The 14,076-nt window shown below is 43.5% G+C and overlaps 1 protein-coding gene across 7 annotated transcripts in view; it reads right to left on the reverse strand.

The window, feature by feature from the left end:
• PTCH1 (patched 1) overlaps nt 1-14,076 on the reverse strand; it is a 66,554-nt gene that overhangs the window by 20,908 nt on the left and 31,570 nt on the right. For 6 of the 7 annotated variants that reach the window (XM_067744819.1, XM_067744817.1, XM_067744820.1 and 3 more), the window contains 9 exons: nt 13,886-14,007; nt 12,921-13,068; nt 11,958-12,089; nt 11,380-11,535; nt 10,544-10,642; nt 9,913-10,038; nt 4,452-4,570; nt 3,425-3,827; nt 2,469-2,778 (listed from right to left, as the gene is read on the reverse strand). In XM_067744819.1, the coding sequence (XP_067600920.1) occupies nt 2,469-2,778; nt 3,425-3,827; nt 4,452-4,570; nt 9,913-10,038; nt 10,544-10,642; nt 11,380-11,535; nt 11,958-12,089; nt 12,921-13,068; nt 13,886-14,007 (1,615 nt within the window). The remainder of the gene's footprint in view (nt 1-2,468; nt 2,779-3,424; nt 3,828-4,451; nt 4,571-9,912; nt 10,039-10,543; nt 10,643-11,379; nt 11,536-11,957; nt 12,090-12,920; nt 13,069-13,885; nt 14,008-14,076) is intronic. The other variant, XM_067744818.1, reaches the window with a different exon arrangement.

Consider the following 14,076-nt stretch of genomic DNA (forward strand, 5'->3'; position numbering starts at 1 on the left):
TGCTTCTTCCCTTGGCCAAATATTTCACATTCCAACACATGCATACTGTAGGAAAGAACTGTGACGTTTCACTTATTTTATGGCAAAACATGAAAGTTTTAGCTAGAACTTTTTCATTTAAAATATTTTATACTAGAAATTATTTTCTAGTGTGAAGTTCTGAGTTAATTATCTCAACTGCCAATTTTTCTTTGATACAGGACGCTAAAAAGAAAATGCTAATCTAAATTTTATTTGCATATTTCAGTGTGAAATATAAACAAATACCATGTGTACAGTGTGGTTTTTATCTCCAGGGTCACCTTATTTGCATGTATGCTTAAAGGTGACATTGGAGATAATTTCTGTATCACCATTGTACATTTTTATGAGTAAATCCCTCCCCCGCCCAAACTACTGGAATGTTGCTAAAGACCAATGGGATGACGTGGTTTGTAATGGTCATTCCATTAAAAACTAATGAGGGTCCCATCACTTAGCAACCACACAAAGTGCTTTGAAGGAAAGCTGACTCAAGGATAACTACTTCCTAAGAGGAAATGTTCAAAGACCAAATCAGCCACTCAACAGGCCTGAAAAACGTCTAGGCAGCCGGTGGTCCCAGTATCTGGCCATCCCGTGTACACTGCTCTGCCGGACCTTGGTAGAGTCAGATGCAGAGGTCTAGGGCTGGCTGGGACGCCGACCAGTGGGCGTGAATGGATCTTACTTGGTCTAGGTGGGTGCTGTTCACTTAGCAATCAAAACATGATTCAAAGGCACCTTTTAAAAAGATTCCCAAGTCCAACTGCTTTAGGTCTTTAAAGGGATGAAAGCATGGGGATAATTTACAATAGGCTATAAAAAGGTTAGCCCTCTGCACTGCCTGGAGACAATGCCCCTCTACCCTCTTCCAAAGCTCCGCCTAACATGCCATATTGAACATTCAAAGGAATGGCCGAAGACACTGAAATCAATTCCAGGATAACCCTTCTTTGCTCAGATACTGGCAGTGCTCTGCAGATCTCTTTGTTATTTGTGGCAAGTTATTTGCATGTCTTTGGCCAAAGGGGGAAAAATGAAAAGCAGGGAATCTCTCAACTTTCTCGTCTTCTTTTGATTCATCATCTGAAAAAAAAAAAAAAAAAAAAAACCCCACTGCTTCCCAAACTACTGTAAAAAAATAAGACTGGGAACAAATTCAAGTTAATCTCACGAGCATGTTAAAAAATAATGTTAATGTCATGTAGTTCTCTTCGCCTTCCTCAGAAAAAGAGGTCAAATCTGGTAACACATGCACGAACAAAATTCTAGGAACACGAGTCAAAGACAGAAACCGTACTGAAGAATTTTCAATCAAATTCAAGTTGTTTACCATTTCATGCAAACTCACAGGGAAATTGGCTGCTTAATCTTTACATACAAGTGTATTGACTTAAGACCAAAAAAGGCACTTAAATCTGTGTTTAAACAAGCCTAATTAAGTGGGAAATTAAGACAATCATTTGGATAACTTAAGCCAAAAAATGTTGGGGCCATAATTATTTGGGTATTTCAGTAAGAGTATTTTTGCTTGAATTGTGTAGATAATTATCTTGATTCTCCACTTTACTTTGCATGTGTCAACACAGAATAAATGAACAGATGTTCTTAGAATCACTGAATACATTCATATTCAGTCAGCAGTTAGGAGCAAGTTGAGGCCGTCTTTCTCTCCAGTCGACTACTATTTCCTAGAGATGTTTCTAAGGGCAAGGTCAGAAGCTAAGAAGGCATTTTAAAGCAGAAATTGATTATTTATGATATACTATGAGATGTGATCAAGTGATTAAGCTTACTCCATATGGTAAGTCAAAAGATGGTCAAAAGACGGAATTTTAAATTATATTCACCAATGATGCAAAACTACTGATGTAGTAAGTTACAATTTGGCAGTGAGTCAGCCTAGAAATTCCATTAACACTTGGATTTCACTTGGTCACCAAACTAGCCACCATTAAAAAAAAAAAAAAAAGTACTAGAAGCATCCAGCTCCGTCTTTTATAACCCACTTTCCCATTTCCTGCTTTAAAATGCCTTTCTCAGCTTCTCACCTTGCTCTTAGAAACATTTCTAGGAAATAGTAGTCACTGGAGAGAAAGAAGGCCTAAAGTTGCCCCTAACTGCTGACTGAATAGGGATGTATTCAGTGATTCTAAGAACATCTGTTCATTTATCCTGCGTACTCATAAATTCTTACAGAAGTTCCTGAATTGGCCATTTGAACTGTTTGCATCGTTTTATAGGTAAAAACCAGATTTGGGAGCTGCCCCAGAAAGAGTCTATATAAGAATTTTCAGCAACAATTAGAAGTCAATGGAACATGTCAGTGTTACATTATCATCTAACACTTTAATGAAGTGAACAAAGGGAACCTGTAGAAGCTGAACACACCAAAAACCAAATGGTGAACGTTTACCAAGGACAAGGGCCCTCCAGCAGCATCTTACCTTGGAGCCAGTCTCTGAAGTAGTGCAGCCACATTTTGGGAAGCTGTTTATTTTCTTCCAACATGACATACTTCACATTACTGAAACTCTTATGAAGGTCGTAAAGTAAGTGCTGGATATTGGGGTAGTCTGCCTTCTGAGTGACTATATACATGTTGTAGAAAGAGAAGTATTTGAACTGTGCAGCAATAAAGTCATATTCTCTAGTTTCCCGAGGCACAATGTCTGTAAGGTCCAGCCCATCACGCACTCGGGTGGTCCCATAAAGGCTGACCCCCAGCAGGCCCAGGAAAAGGAAGATCACCACGACCTGCAACAGAATAAGGGGCCCGAGATCAGACCCGGAGGAACATAACCGACTCTCCCTTGACAAAGATGAGCTGTTTGGTTTATACCTCACTCTTAAACATCACACTATCCGGATGTACAGTGTAGGGGTCGTTTTCCCAGAGGAAAAAACATAAAATCATGGTAATTTTGCTTTTTTTTTTTTTTTTTTTGGCGGTACACAGGCCTCTCACTGCTGTGGCCTCTCCCGTTGCGGAGCACAGGCTCCGGGCGTGCAGGCCCAGCGGCCATGGCTCACGGGCCCAGCCGCTGCGCGGCACGAGGGATCTTCCCGGACTGGGGCACGAACCCGTGTCCCCTGCATCGGCAGGCGGACTCTCAACCACTGCGCCACCAGGGAAGCCCGGTAATCGCATTTTTTAAACAAGCTCATTTAGAATAAAATCTTTAAAATGCAAGGAGTTGACGTAAATTGAAAGAAACATTTGCCACATAGAGATGCACTCCTGTAGAAGATGAGCTCATTAAAATGGCCTCGAGCTCTAAATGGACTGACTGGTTAGGAGGCCTGAAATACATCACATCTGAGGAAGCAATCGGATGAATTCCAAAGGCGCCTGCTCTGTTATTTTTTGCAGACAGTAGGAGTCTTCTGTTTTGGTAATTACCTTGGCTTTTGGTTTCAAGAGGAAAGGGGCATAGTGCTTCTCGGCAAAAGATGAGAGTGTCCACCTGCTGCAGGGGGGCTCAAGGCAGTGGAGGCTAGAGTCAGAGAACTGGGAGAGCAGGTCCCTCGTGGAGCTGGTGCTCTCGGGGCTCTGGCAGCTGAGCGTGTCCTGGGCCACGGTGACGGGCTGCACGGAGATCTCGGAGCGCGGCTCGGCAGTGGTGTAGTACACGTGCGTGTGGGGGTCATACTCTGTGCGAAGCTGCACCGTAGACTGCATGGTGATCTGGGTTTCGTGGGCGAAGCTGTGGCTGCTGTAGGGGGGCGGGGGGCTGTAGCGGGTGTTATTGTGAGTCTCTGTGTAGGCCTGGGGTTCAACCTGAATCACTCTGCTGACACAGGGGCTGAAAGAGGGGGAAATATGTTGGAATGGTATACCGAAACAGGGAAACGGTGCTTTCATTTCTGCCAATGACTGACATTATTCACTTTACACAGCTCTGACTTAGGAGCAAAACATAGCACGGAACTCCACAAACACCATCCGGTTTATCTATTCGGACACAGACATGAGTCAATCAAAGGAGGCCAAATGGATGGTTGATCCTGAATTTGGCTGACAAAAATCAAGTTACATGCCGATGAACCTCTTAATGCATAATTCCTTAAAAAAAAACCCAAAACCAAACCACCCAAAGGGTGATATGTTTTCCAGATGGTGGTTTTCAACCTTCGTTCTGCCCTAATCCATAGAGATACAACACATTCCCAACAATCAGCAATACTGGTGTGTGGTAAACAACGATCATGTGTATCACAACCTCGGGGCTGTAAGAATGTTCAGTTGAGGGAGGGGAGAACCCCAGTGACTCCGATGTCCCCCAGAGGAAGCATCCTCTGTCCGTTATCTCCCCTACGTTCAGCACACTGTTAACTACGCTTCCTTCTAAGTTCACAGACTGAAAATTTCTCTGAACATTACCACTCTGCTCCCAATAAATAAAGGCCACAGGGGCCAGAAAATGTACCTTGTAAAACAGCAGAAAATATCCAATCTCCTGTCCTCACGTCGATACAAATCCATGCTGAGAATTGCAGGAAAAATCAGCAAAACCATAGCAAAATTGAATACCACTACTACAGCCGCCTGGGAGAAAAAAAAAAAATGTAGAGGTCACTAATACATTTCCTCCCAGTCAGAGGACTGCTTTGAAAATAAAGATGCTTTAAACAAAATCTTTCTTTCACTTTCCTAACTGAGGTGTTTAAGCCTGAAATAGATGCTGGAGTTTCTCATCACTTTGCTTCTCGTCCTTCATTAAGAGACCATTTGACTAGAATAGAGGCCCCCATCATTCCTTTCCATCTCTAATAATTCCATGAGCCCACAGGGTACAAACACAGGAACTAAACTAAACCAAACTGACAAAAGCAGAACAGAGAATATGCTTGAAATGTTTTACTTTAAGATAAAAAGAAACATTTTCCTCTTAGAACATTTCTAAGAGTTCACGTAGCCCTGATTTTACACTTAGAAAATTTATACATAAAGTGGATCGAGTATATCCAAATGTCACCTTTAAAACACAAAATAAAAATTCAAACACGTCCCCCGAGGTTTTTAATAGGCACATTCCAAATAGCCTCTGGAGTAGCCTGTGGGGTGTGCGAGCGCAGTAACATAAAAGGTCAAGGAGCGTTAAGCAGAAATTCCTGTGTGTGATTCTAGTATGCAGAATAAATAAGTACGGATTCAAAAGTCACTCCATAACCTAGAATAAACACAGGGCTAGATTCTGTAGCGCTCTGGCAAATCTCCTGCTGACCTAGTAAAAATTACACAATTGGGCTGTTAATAGGGGGAAAGTCAACAGAGGACAGTTGAAAGGGCTCTCCCGTACAGAAAGGCATGGAAAGCAGCAGCATGATGAAAAATGCAACTGGAGTGCTAAGTAACCAAGAAATCATCAGGAAGTTTTTTTGAAAAATAAAAACTCTTACAAGGTTTTTCAAAGAACTGCTTAGTTCTAAAACCTTCTCAAACTGGGTAAACGTTTCAGGGTGAGAAAAGAAAACTCGATTACAACCGGTACCGAACAATACCAGAGGAGGACCTTGCAAAGGTCTCTGGATAGTAATTTGTGAATTTATGCTTGAGGTGAAATAGCAAGCCCAAGTTCTGGAGAGATGCTTTTTTCGATAATTAATTCCCTGTCAAGTCTACAAAACCAAAAAATAACCAAGAGTCTCCTAAAAATGACCCAACCCCTCTCTTCTTCGTCTGCCTTGAAAATTCCTCATCAATTCAAAATATATGAAACATGTTAACTGGCCACTCTAACGTATATAACGTACTTTAAAGACCTGCCTAACATATTATAAGCAAATCACTATTTCGACTAGAGGATTTATCTAAGAGGCAAATAGAAAAAAGAAAAGTCAGGGCGGTGTATTGGGTACAGAAGACACAAAGATAAATAAGACAAAATCCTGCTCTCAAGGAAAGACACAGCCAGAACTATAAACAAATTACAAGCTAGGCTGACAAATGTAGTAATAGAAGCATGCCAGGGTTCCAGAGCGGCTCAGAGGAGGGGAGCATGCAGGTGGGGGTACACGGGGTGGGGGGAGTGGCCAGAAAAGGTTTCTTGGGAGACGGAGAAGACAAAAAAGGGTTTGGGGAGGACCAGGGAGGAAGGATGCATGGAGGAAATCCGATAGGCCGTGTCTGAGTTTAAAAGCTATGCAGTACTGCTGGGTTTAAAATTCTGTTGAGGGAAGAGAAAGGAGGAGGAGTGATGGGAGGTCAGGTAGTTAAGTTACACAAGATCCGTTCGATTCTTACAGCAACCAGGAGGCAGACGTTAGTCCTGCTGGCGACCCTTTACCTAATAAAGACCCGTGGTGCAGAGGAAGGTCACCTGCCTGAGGCTCCCAGTAAATCGGATTCAAACACAGGCTTGATGGCCTAAGCCCCCAGCCCAGCTGGGACCTGGGAGGTCTCGTTAGATCTGATCACCTCCTGAAGGGACAGACACGGGGGGAGGGTTAGGATTCCTGACCAATCGGAACATAGGGGAGAATGCATCTGCTCCTCAAGGGTTTTCCAGGAAAACTTAATCTTGGGGGGTGGAATCCTGTCAGCTTTTCTTTTTATTACAGTCATGCTTAGAATTCAGGAGTATAATTGCAGACAAGAAACTCTGGGCATCTCATTTTGAACAGAAGTTCCTGGGGATGAGGACAGAGACTGTGAAAAGATAAGCCATGCAGGTGTATACAGGTGGCCCAGATGTTGCGGCCAAAACGACACTGATGCTTTCTGCCATGGCTGCGGAATGTATCTGATACCAGCCTCATCCACCAGAGAAATCTGATGGGCATCTTGCTTGGTCTCTTTGTGGTGGAAATGGAGAAACGAAAGAAGAAACCGAAGGTAGCTTCCCATCTAAACTTACTGTCCAACAGCTTATTACATATATAGGTAGGACATTTACTGATAAGAAAGTTGTAGAACTTCAACATCCTCTAAAGTGCACTGAAATAATAAAAACAAACGGCAAGGATTTCTCAGTAAGAGAGAAGTGTCACTGCTAGAGCAAAGAGCACTTTAAGAAATTTCAAGTAAACGTGAAAAGATGATGGGGATGATCCCGCACCGTCAATCAATTCTAATTTGCTGTGCTTTAAGGAAATGTCCCATTCCCCTGCAAAGCATCTATGGGTGGCCCCACTGAGACACTTGCAGAGCAGAGAGGAACTGGCCCTGCCTAGAGGGGCCCTCGTCTAAACCCTCTTACCATTTGGAACAATAAGGCATTCTGTTCTGGGACTTTTCATTGAAGAACAAATACCATTCAGTTACCAGCAAAGCCCCAGTGTAGGGCATTCGTTTTCAAAGAATTATAAACAGTGCCACTGCTTTCTGGTATAGAGGTGGCATTTGGACAGATGGATAAAGATTGACAAGGAGGTTTCTTTGGGAAAGAAATTCTATTTATTTTGGCAAGGTTACAAAATTGGAAAGGCTCCACAAGGAAAAATTTTAACATGGGTTTATGACTGGACAGAACCATTTTGGATATGTCCTTCTGATGCTTAACCTAGAGTATCCTGAAAATACAAATACAAACGAATACCCAAAGTTACAACTTAACACAGTTACTAACGTAAAGAGAAACTATATAATGGTCAATTTCAAACGTCAATACATTTTAAAGGGAACCAAGTGTAAAATTTCTGATGGCTACTGCAAAAATCATGGCATGCTCTTTTTTCTTAAATTTTCTATTCTTCTTTTTTACTTTTTGTTTTTGTTTACTGAGAATGAACCAGTATCACAGGAAGCCATTCTCTAGCAAATGAGAACTTCTAGAAGCTGTAGATGCAATTCCTAAAGTGATACTCCGGTGCCTTGGAATAGAAATGCAAAACCAACAGTATTCATTTCATCTCAGTAAGGTGCTTACCTTGGGAGAACTTAGCGTACTGGATTTTCTAAAAGGCGTAAGGAAAACTCATGTAGCTTTTCAGACCACCACACCATAGGATATCATTAAAGGACAGTATGCCTTGATGAATCATCAGTTTGTACTGAGAGAGGAAAGGAGAAAATGAGAGGGAGGGACAAGAAGAAAAGAAGGAGCGTGAGGTAAAGCAGATAAAGAACAGCGAGGGAAAAGGCAGGCAGAGAAGGACAGAGGAGGAGGGAGGGTCCCACTGTTAAAAGACTCTAGAACAGTTTCTCAGTACCAGAATCTGCTGTATACGAGACAAGAGCAGGCTATCAAAGGGTGCTGCACACGTGCATGGCTGTGCAAAAGGCATCCTAAAACTTCAGTTGTACCAATAAATTAGTGGGCATCTTTTATTTACCTTCCGTATTACTGAGCACTTCTTAGATATATTTTCATTTTCTTTGAACTTTGGTACCACTTTCAGATTTAATGTATTCATTTATTCACTCACTACTTCTATTTCTACTTTCTATATGTTTATAATAAAATGAAAATAAGCTTTTTTTTTTAGTATTTTTCTTTTTGGGGGGCCTGGTGGTCATAGTGATGGGTACAAAACCTTACACCAAAGAGTAAACAAGTCTAGCGTCCCAAATGCAGTAAGATCACTAGCTGCTTAGGCCTTTATCGGTAATTAGTGAAATAAGATTCATATCTGAAGGCTAGAAAAGAGCTGAGCGTGTTGACAAAAATATAAATAGAAACCTAATCTATGACTTGTCAATTTCTCTTCCTGGTCACAATCCTTAGAACCATTTGGTGATTAAAAGGAGTAAAGCAGTATGAATAAGCTGGATGGATGTAACAAGAGTTTAAAAAGTGACACCAAAAATAGTTTCCTTTAAAAACCTGGCCATCTCAGGAATTACTATCCCATTGTAAGAGAGGAGGAAGAGGGAAAGCCACTGCTCCTTTAATCTTTCTTGGAAACCAGTTGGAGCTTTAAAATTTGAATTTCATTCACAAAACCTCAATAATATCCTTGAGAAATCAAAACCCTAAACCACTTCAGGCTTAGGAAGACCACGCCACAAACTGGGCAAGGAGCCTCCTTTATCTGCTGCGTTGACCAATTTCAGGATCTCCCACGAGTTTCAAGCAGCTGAAGAGCAATGCCAGTACTTTACACCAAGCACAGAACTGACCATAGCTGCATCCCCAGTCGCGGGAACTCTCCATTCTTACAATTCATGTTAGCTGGCTCTTTGGAAACATATCTCAGAGGCCTCTAGATGTGAAAGGGCCTGGTTTGGAAGGAAAGAACAGAACAACGATGGACCAAATCGCTCTGCGCAAGAAAGGGAGAGGAATTCTGTGTTTTCTTGGGCAGCCTCAGGGTCCGGTAGGGAACCAAAAGGAAGGAGAAGAGGGGCCAGGAAGAACAAGGAAGGAGAGGTGGCAAGTAAGGGCTGGCCAATCCCTCCTCACACAGTGAGGGATCTAACGCTCAATTTTAAGGTATGGCCTGGCCTGGGCTACACTGCAACCCCATCCTCGTATCCGTGAAGTCTGCTCCATGCAGCGGCTTTGTGTTGGGGGCTGCTTTAGGGAAATCAAGAGATGGTAGCCAGCAGGGGAAGGGGGTGAGCACAGAAACTGAGAGTGGAGTTTGGAAGCAGGGAAGAACAAGAGCTGGCTGCAACAGGGCCCAATCCTGATTATCTGCAGTACGGGCTTACAGGCGTCCCACATGGAGTGGCCCTGGGCCATGAGGATACCCAGGCCTCAGGCTTCTGAGCTATAGGGCTTTAAAGGAAAGAAAGAACCCTAGAACTTTCTTTCAGAGGGAGTGTCAAGGTTATTGCTTAAAGAAGCATCTACCCAGAAGAAAGAGTCCCCAAAGCTGGCATGCTGCTTTACTTCACGGTGGTGGTACCGTAAGCACATCACTGGAGAAAAGTAGACCTGGAAGGCTCGCTGCTGAGCGCAGCGCTCACAGATCCCCCCCCGGATCTAGTTACTGGAAACTCACCTGCAGGGAGAACGCCCGCAGAGCGGGAATCGGGATCAACGCAGCCATGAAGAAGGCTGTGACGTTGCTGATGGATGTAAGGGCCACGCTGGCTCCCGTGCGCTTGAGACACTCCCCGGTCCTGTCCTAAGGATGAGAAACCACAGTGCTGAGAGCTGCACAGGGCAGAGTCCCCGCAGACCACAGACTGTGTGAAATAAGACAACTGGTAGTTTACAATGCTGACGTGAGGGGATAAGAAAGGGATATCTCTGCCTTTCCCTCTAACAGCAACACTGAAATTCAAGTTTTCAGTGCTATCTACACAGTCATGTGTTGTTCATGGTTATTACTATCCAAAGCACAAAGCTGCAAGATAATGATTTAAGTACATTTTTAATATGGTTAAAAAGGGGCAAGGAGAAATAAGAACAAAGTAACCAAAAAACCCAAAGAAACAAACGTGCACTTTGGAACAAGTCTCCTGAGATGCTTTTAACTTACTTCACTTATTTAGAGTCAGTCACGTGTCATCTGACTTGGGACTGAAATATTTACTGGGCCAGATAGAGAAAAGTGGAAGGACAAACACTCAGGAACAGAGAGGGGCTTCTGCTGTCCTCAAAGGTTTCTTCTTTTGTTTTTCTATTACCTCAAAAGGGATTCTTTTATTCTGTCCCGTTTCACTAAATGCATGCGCCAGAAGGAAGACATCATCCACACCAACGCCAAGAGCAAGAAATGGCAAAACCTGTAGTGAAGACACAGCACAGTGACATGAGACACGTGAGGTCCAGTTCTGAGAATTCTACAAAGCCATTTAAAACACTGCCACCAGCACCCCAAGGAGCTTACCCAAAGGATGGCTTACATGAACTCATGTGAAGAATTTAGTTTTATCTGATAGTTAGACCCCAAAGTCTAGCAGTTGTGGCTCACAGCAGATCTTGTCCATTACTATGTCTAAGCTCCACGTACAATAATTTTTTTAAGTTAACAAATGAGAAGGAATTATACTCCAATAAAGATGTTAAGAAAAAAAAAGTGAGAAGGAATCCATCTCATTTAAAGCAGTGGTTCTCAGAGCGTGATGCCTAGACCAGCAGTGTTGGGAGCTGGCTAGAAATACAAATTCTCCACCCTCACCCCAGATGGACTGCATTAGAAACTCTGGGGATGGGGCCCAGCAATCAGTTTTCACAAGCCCGCCAGGTGATGCTAACGCACACTCAAGGTTAAGAACCACTACTCGAATAAATGATCTAAATTCCACCGATAAATGAAGCATCTCTAACTAATCAACAAGCCCATTCAGACCTGCCACTGTCAAGTGGTCCACTTAGAGACAGCACCCCCCTGAGAAATGGGGCATCTTAGTGGAAAAGGCTGGAAGACCCTTTAGGTGACATGGACACACTGGAGGCCAACTGGGCAAGCCCGGAGAGGGGTGTTTGTCAATGAACAGCAGACGGACGGCTCCTTTAGTACCTGAGTTGTTGCAGCATTAAAGGAAATCCCGATCAATGAGCACAGGCCCAATCCTGCAGCCACTGACAGTGCAACCAACAGGACACCAGCCAGCCCCACGGCACCCTGGGACTTGGAGCAGTCCCAGCGCAGCATGGTTAAACAGGCATAGGCAAGCTACAAGCAGAACAGTTGGGCAGGGTGGTGGGGAGGTGAAGGAATGAAGGGGAGTTGGAGGAAGGGGGGAGAGGAGGAAGGGGGAGACACAAAACAAAAGCCAAACATTAGAATGTGTAAAGATTCTAATGTTTTCCCCCACCCATCACCCCAAATCAAAAGGTAGAACTTATTAAATCGAACAACAACAAAAATTTACATTACAGACATCATACGAAATGATACGAGTCAAAGGTGGGCAAACTGCAAATGGTAATAAATGCTTTACACGACCACTTTTTAAACCGTTACGAAGCCGAGCTCTCTCTGTCTTGGGTGCAAGTGTGTGTTAAGAGCAGTTAAAAAGCAGGGGCAGTCATGGAAAGGTAAAAACTAAAAAACAAAACAAAAACGCCCCCTGGGAGAACCGAATTGATTGTTACCATCAGTAAATAGCCACTGGCCACTCGGATGACGCTGACATCAGAGAAGGACTTGAGGATGTCGTCCAGGGTCGTCGTGGTAAAGGAAAGCACCTTCTGAGTGGAGTTCTGAGCGACGCTTTGATGAACTACCTGCGGTCACAACGCAAGGATAAATTCCCAGATGGGATTAAAGCTACGGTGAGCTTCAAGAGCACAGACCTCTCAGGTGACATGTCCCCTTTACCCAACCCCCACTTTTTTCTGATGCCTTGAAAAGAGCTCTCCATGATTGGGGTTTGAACTTGGACTAACGTTGAAGGACCTGAGCCTGGGACAATGAAGGCTATTGCTAATCAAACGAGAATGTGGTGCTGTGGTGAGCCGGTGAGCCTGCGTAATTGAAGTTTTCTCCGACAGCCTTATTTATGCTATGTCTAAGACTACTATTCTCCTCTCCATAACTCTACAACTGATTTGCGGGCCCATCAGTTCCCCCCTAATCCAAAACAACTCATTCTTAGGGGCACTCCTCCCCCTCTTCATTCGCTGGCCACTTTTAAAAGGTCACATGCAGCTCAGTAGAGGTCACTGCTTGGGAAACAAAGGCCAGCTCCTGTCACATGACCTAACCAAGGGGACTGCAGCTGTGAACAGATTCTATGCCTTGCTAATGTTTTCCAGACACCTTTTTTCGCTAACCAAGTGTTTTTTTTAAACACTGTTATGCCTTAGCTCTGGGGTTCACAATTGGTTACTCAAAATGTTTCAGGGCATCACAATTAGAATTAGCATCACCCAGATAGTGAGATTTTCAATATAAAGAGAAGGAAGAAGTTTTCATCCCCCCAAGTTCTCAGAATTACAATCAGTTTTGAAAATAAATTCTAACGAAAACAATGCTTTAAAACGTTAAAACGAAGTATTTAGTAACTAAGGGGTTTGTACTCAGGTTCAAAGGGCGTCAGAAGGCCACCCATTTACCTCCACATACGTCCTCTGCCAAGCCTCCAGGATGGCTGCTGCCTTGTCCTCGTTCCAGTTGATGTGCGAGACATACTCATAACCCTTGAAGTGTTCGTACATTTGCTTGGGAGTCATTAACTGAAACATGGTCTGCAAGGCGTGGGCGCTGTGATGGGGTGGAAAAGGCACACCATCAGCCTCCCCAGGAAGCAGCTCTCACTGTGCAAAATCCCCACCGAGCACCCCCGACTCACTCGCAGCCATTCTGTCCTACGTGAGCACATGTTTCCATTAAAACGGGACCTGGATGGTTATTTTATTTAATAGATTGATGTACCATATTAAAGGTGTAACCTTACAAACCTTTTACAGATACACCCCCAAATTAAATTAATAGGCAATTTCCTTTCTCAGTTTCTAGTCAACGAAACAGGAAGGGTAATGGAGTAGATAGCCTGATCAGATATGCTGGGCTCCGCGCTGCACGCTTGCTTGTGCAGAAATCCCAGACGACAGCTCTCCCAAGGGAGGAATCTCAGACGGAGCGCCTGACACTTGACGGAGCGGAGTCCACAAGTGCACAGAGGATAATTCTCATTTAGCCCTCAGTCGTTGGTCTTTCCCTTGAACAGTCTGTGATGGAGTTCAGCTCATATCATTTAACTCCACATGGTATGACCGATTCCTCTTGCCTACTTTATAGTTGCCCTGATTTTCTACATCACGGGTAGATCTTCTAAAATCCTACAATCACTAACTACAGTCTCAATGAAAATGATAAATCTTGAAAAATTCCCCATAAGGTGCTTTTCTGAGCCGCTCTAGTCCACTAATATTTCCTAATATTCTATTACACCAGACAGCTAGCTAGGGTAACAGTTAAGTATTAATACAAATACACTTGCAGACGTCAGAAGGGAAGTGGTTTCTGAGGAAAGGACAAAAAATAGACGGCTTGGATTTTCCTCCACGTGTTGGATTACCTGACAAGCTTTCCAGTGCTGTTCTTGACTGTGCCACCCACAATCAGTTCCTCCTGCCAGTGCATATACTTTCTGGATAATCCATGACACCCACCATTCAAAACAAGGGCCATATCAAGAGGCTAAAAATAAAGAGACAGCCTCATAATTACAGGAATTAGTAGGCAGGTCACATGCCTTGTTAAAATCCA

This window comes from Pseudorca crassidens, chromosome 7, assembly GCF_039906515.1.
Source record: "Pseudorca crassidens isolate mPseCra1 chromosome 7, mPseCra1.hap1, whole genome shotgun sequence".
In the NCBI taxonomy this organism is placed as follows: domain Eukaryota; kingdom Metazoa; phylum Chordata; class Mammalia; order Artiodactyla; family Delphinidae; genus Pseudorca; species Pseudorca crassidens.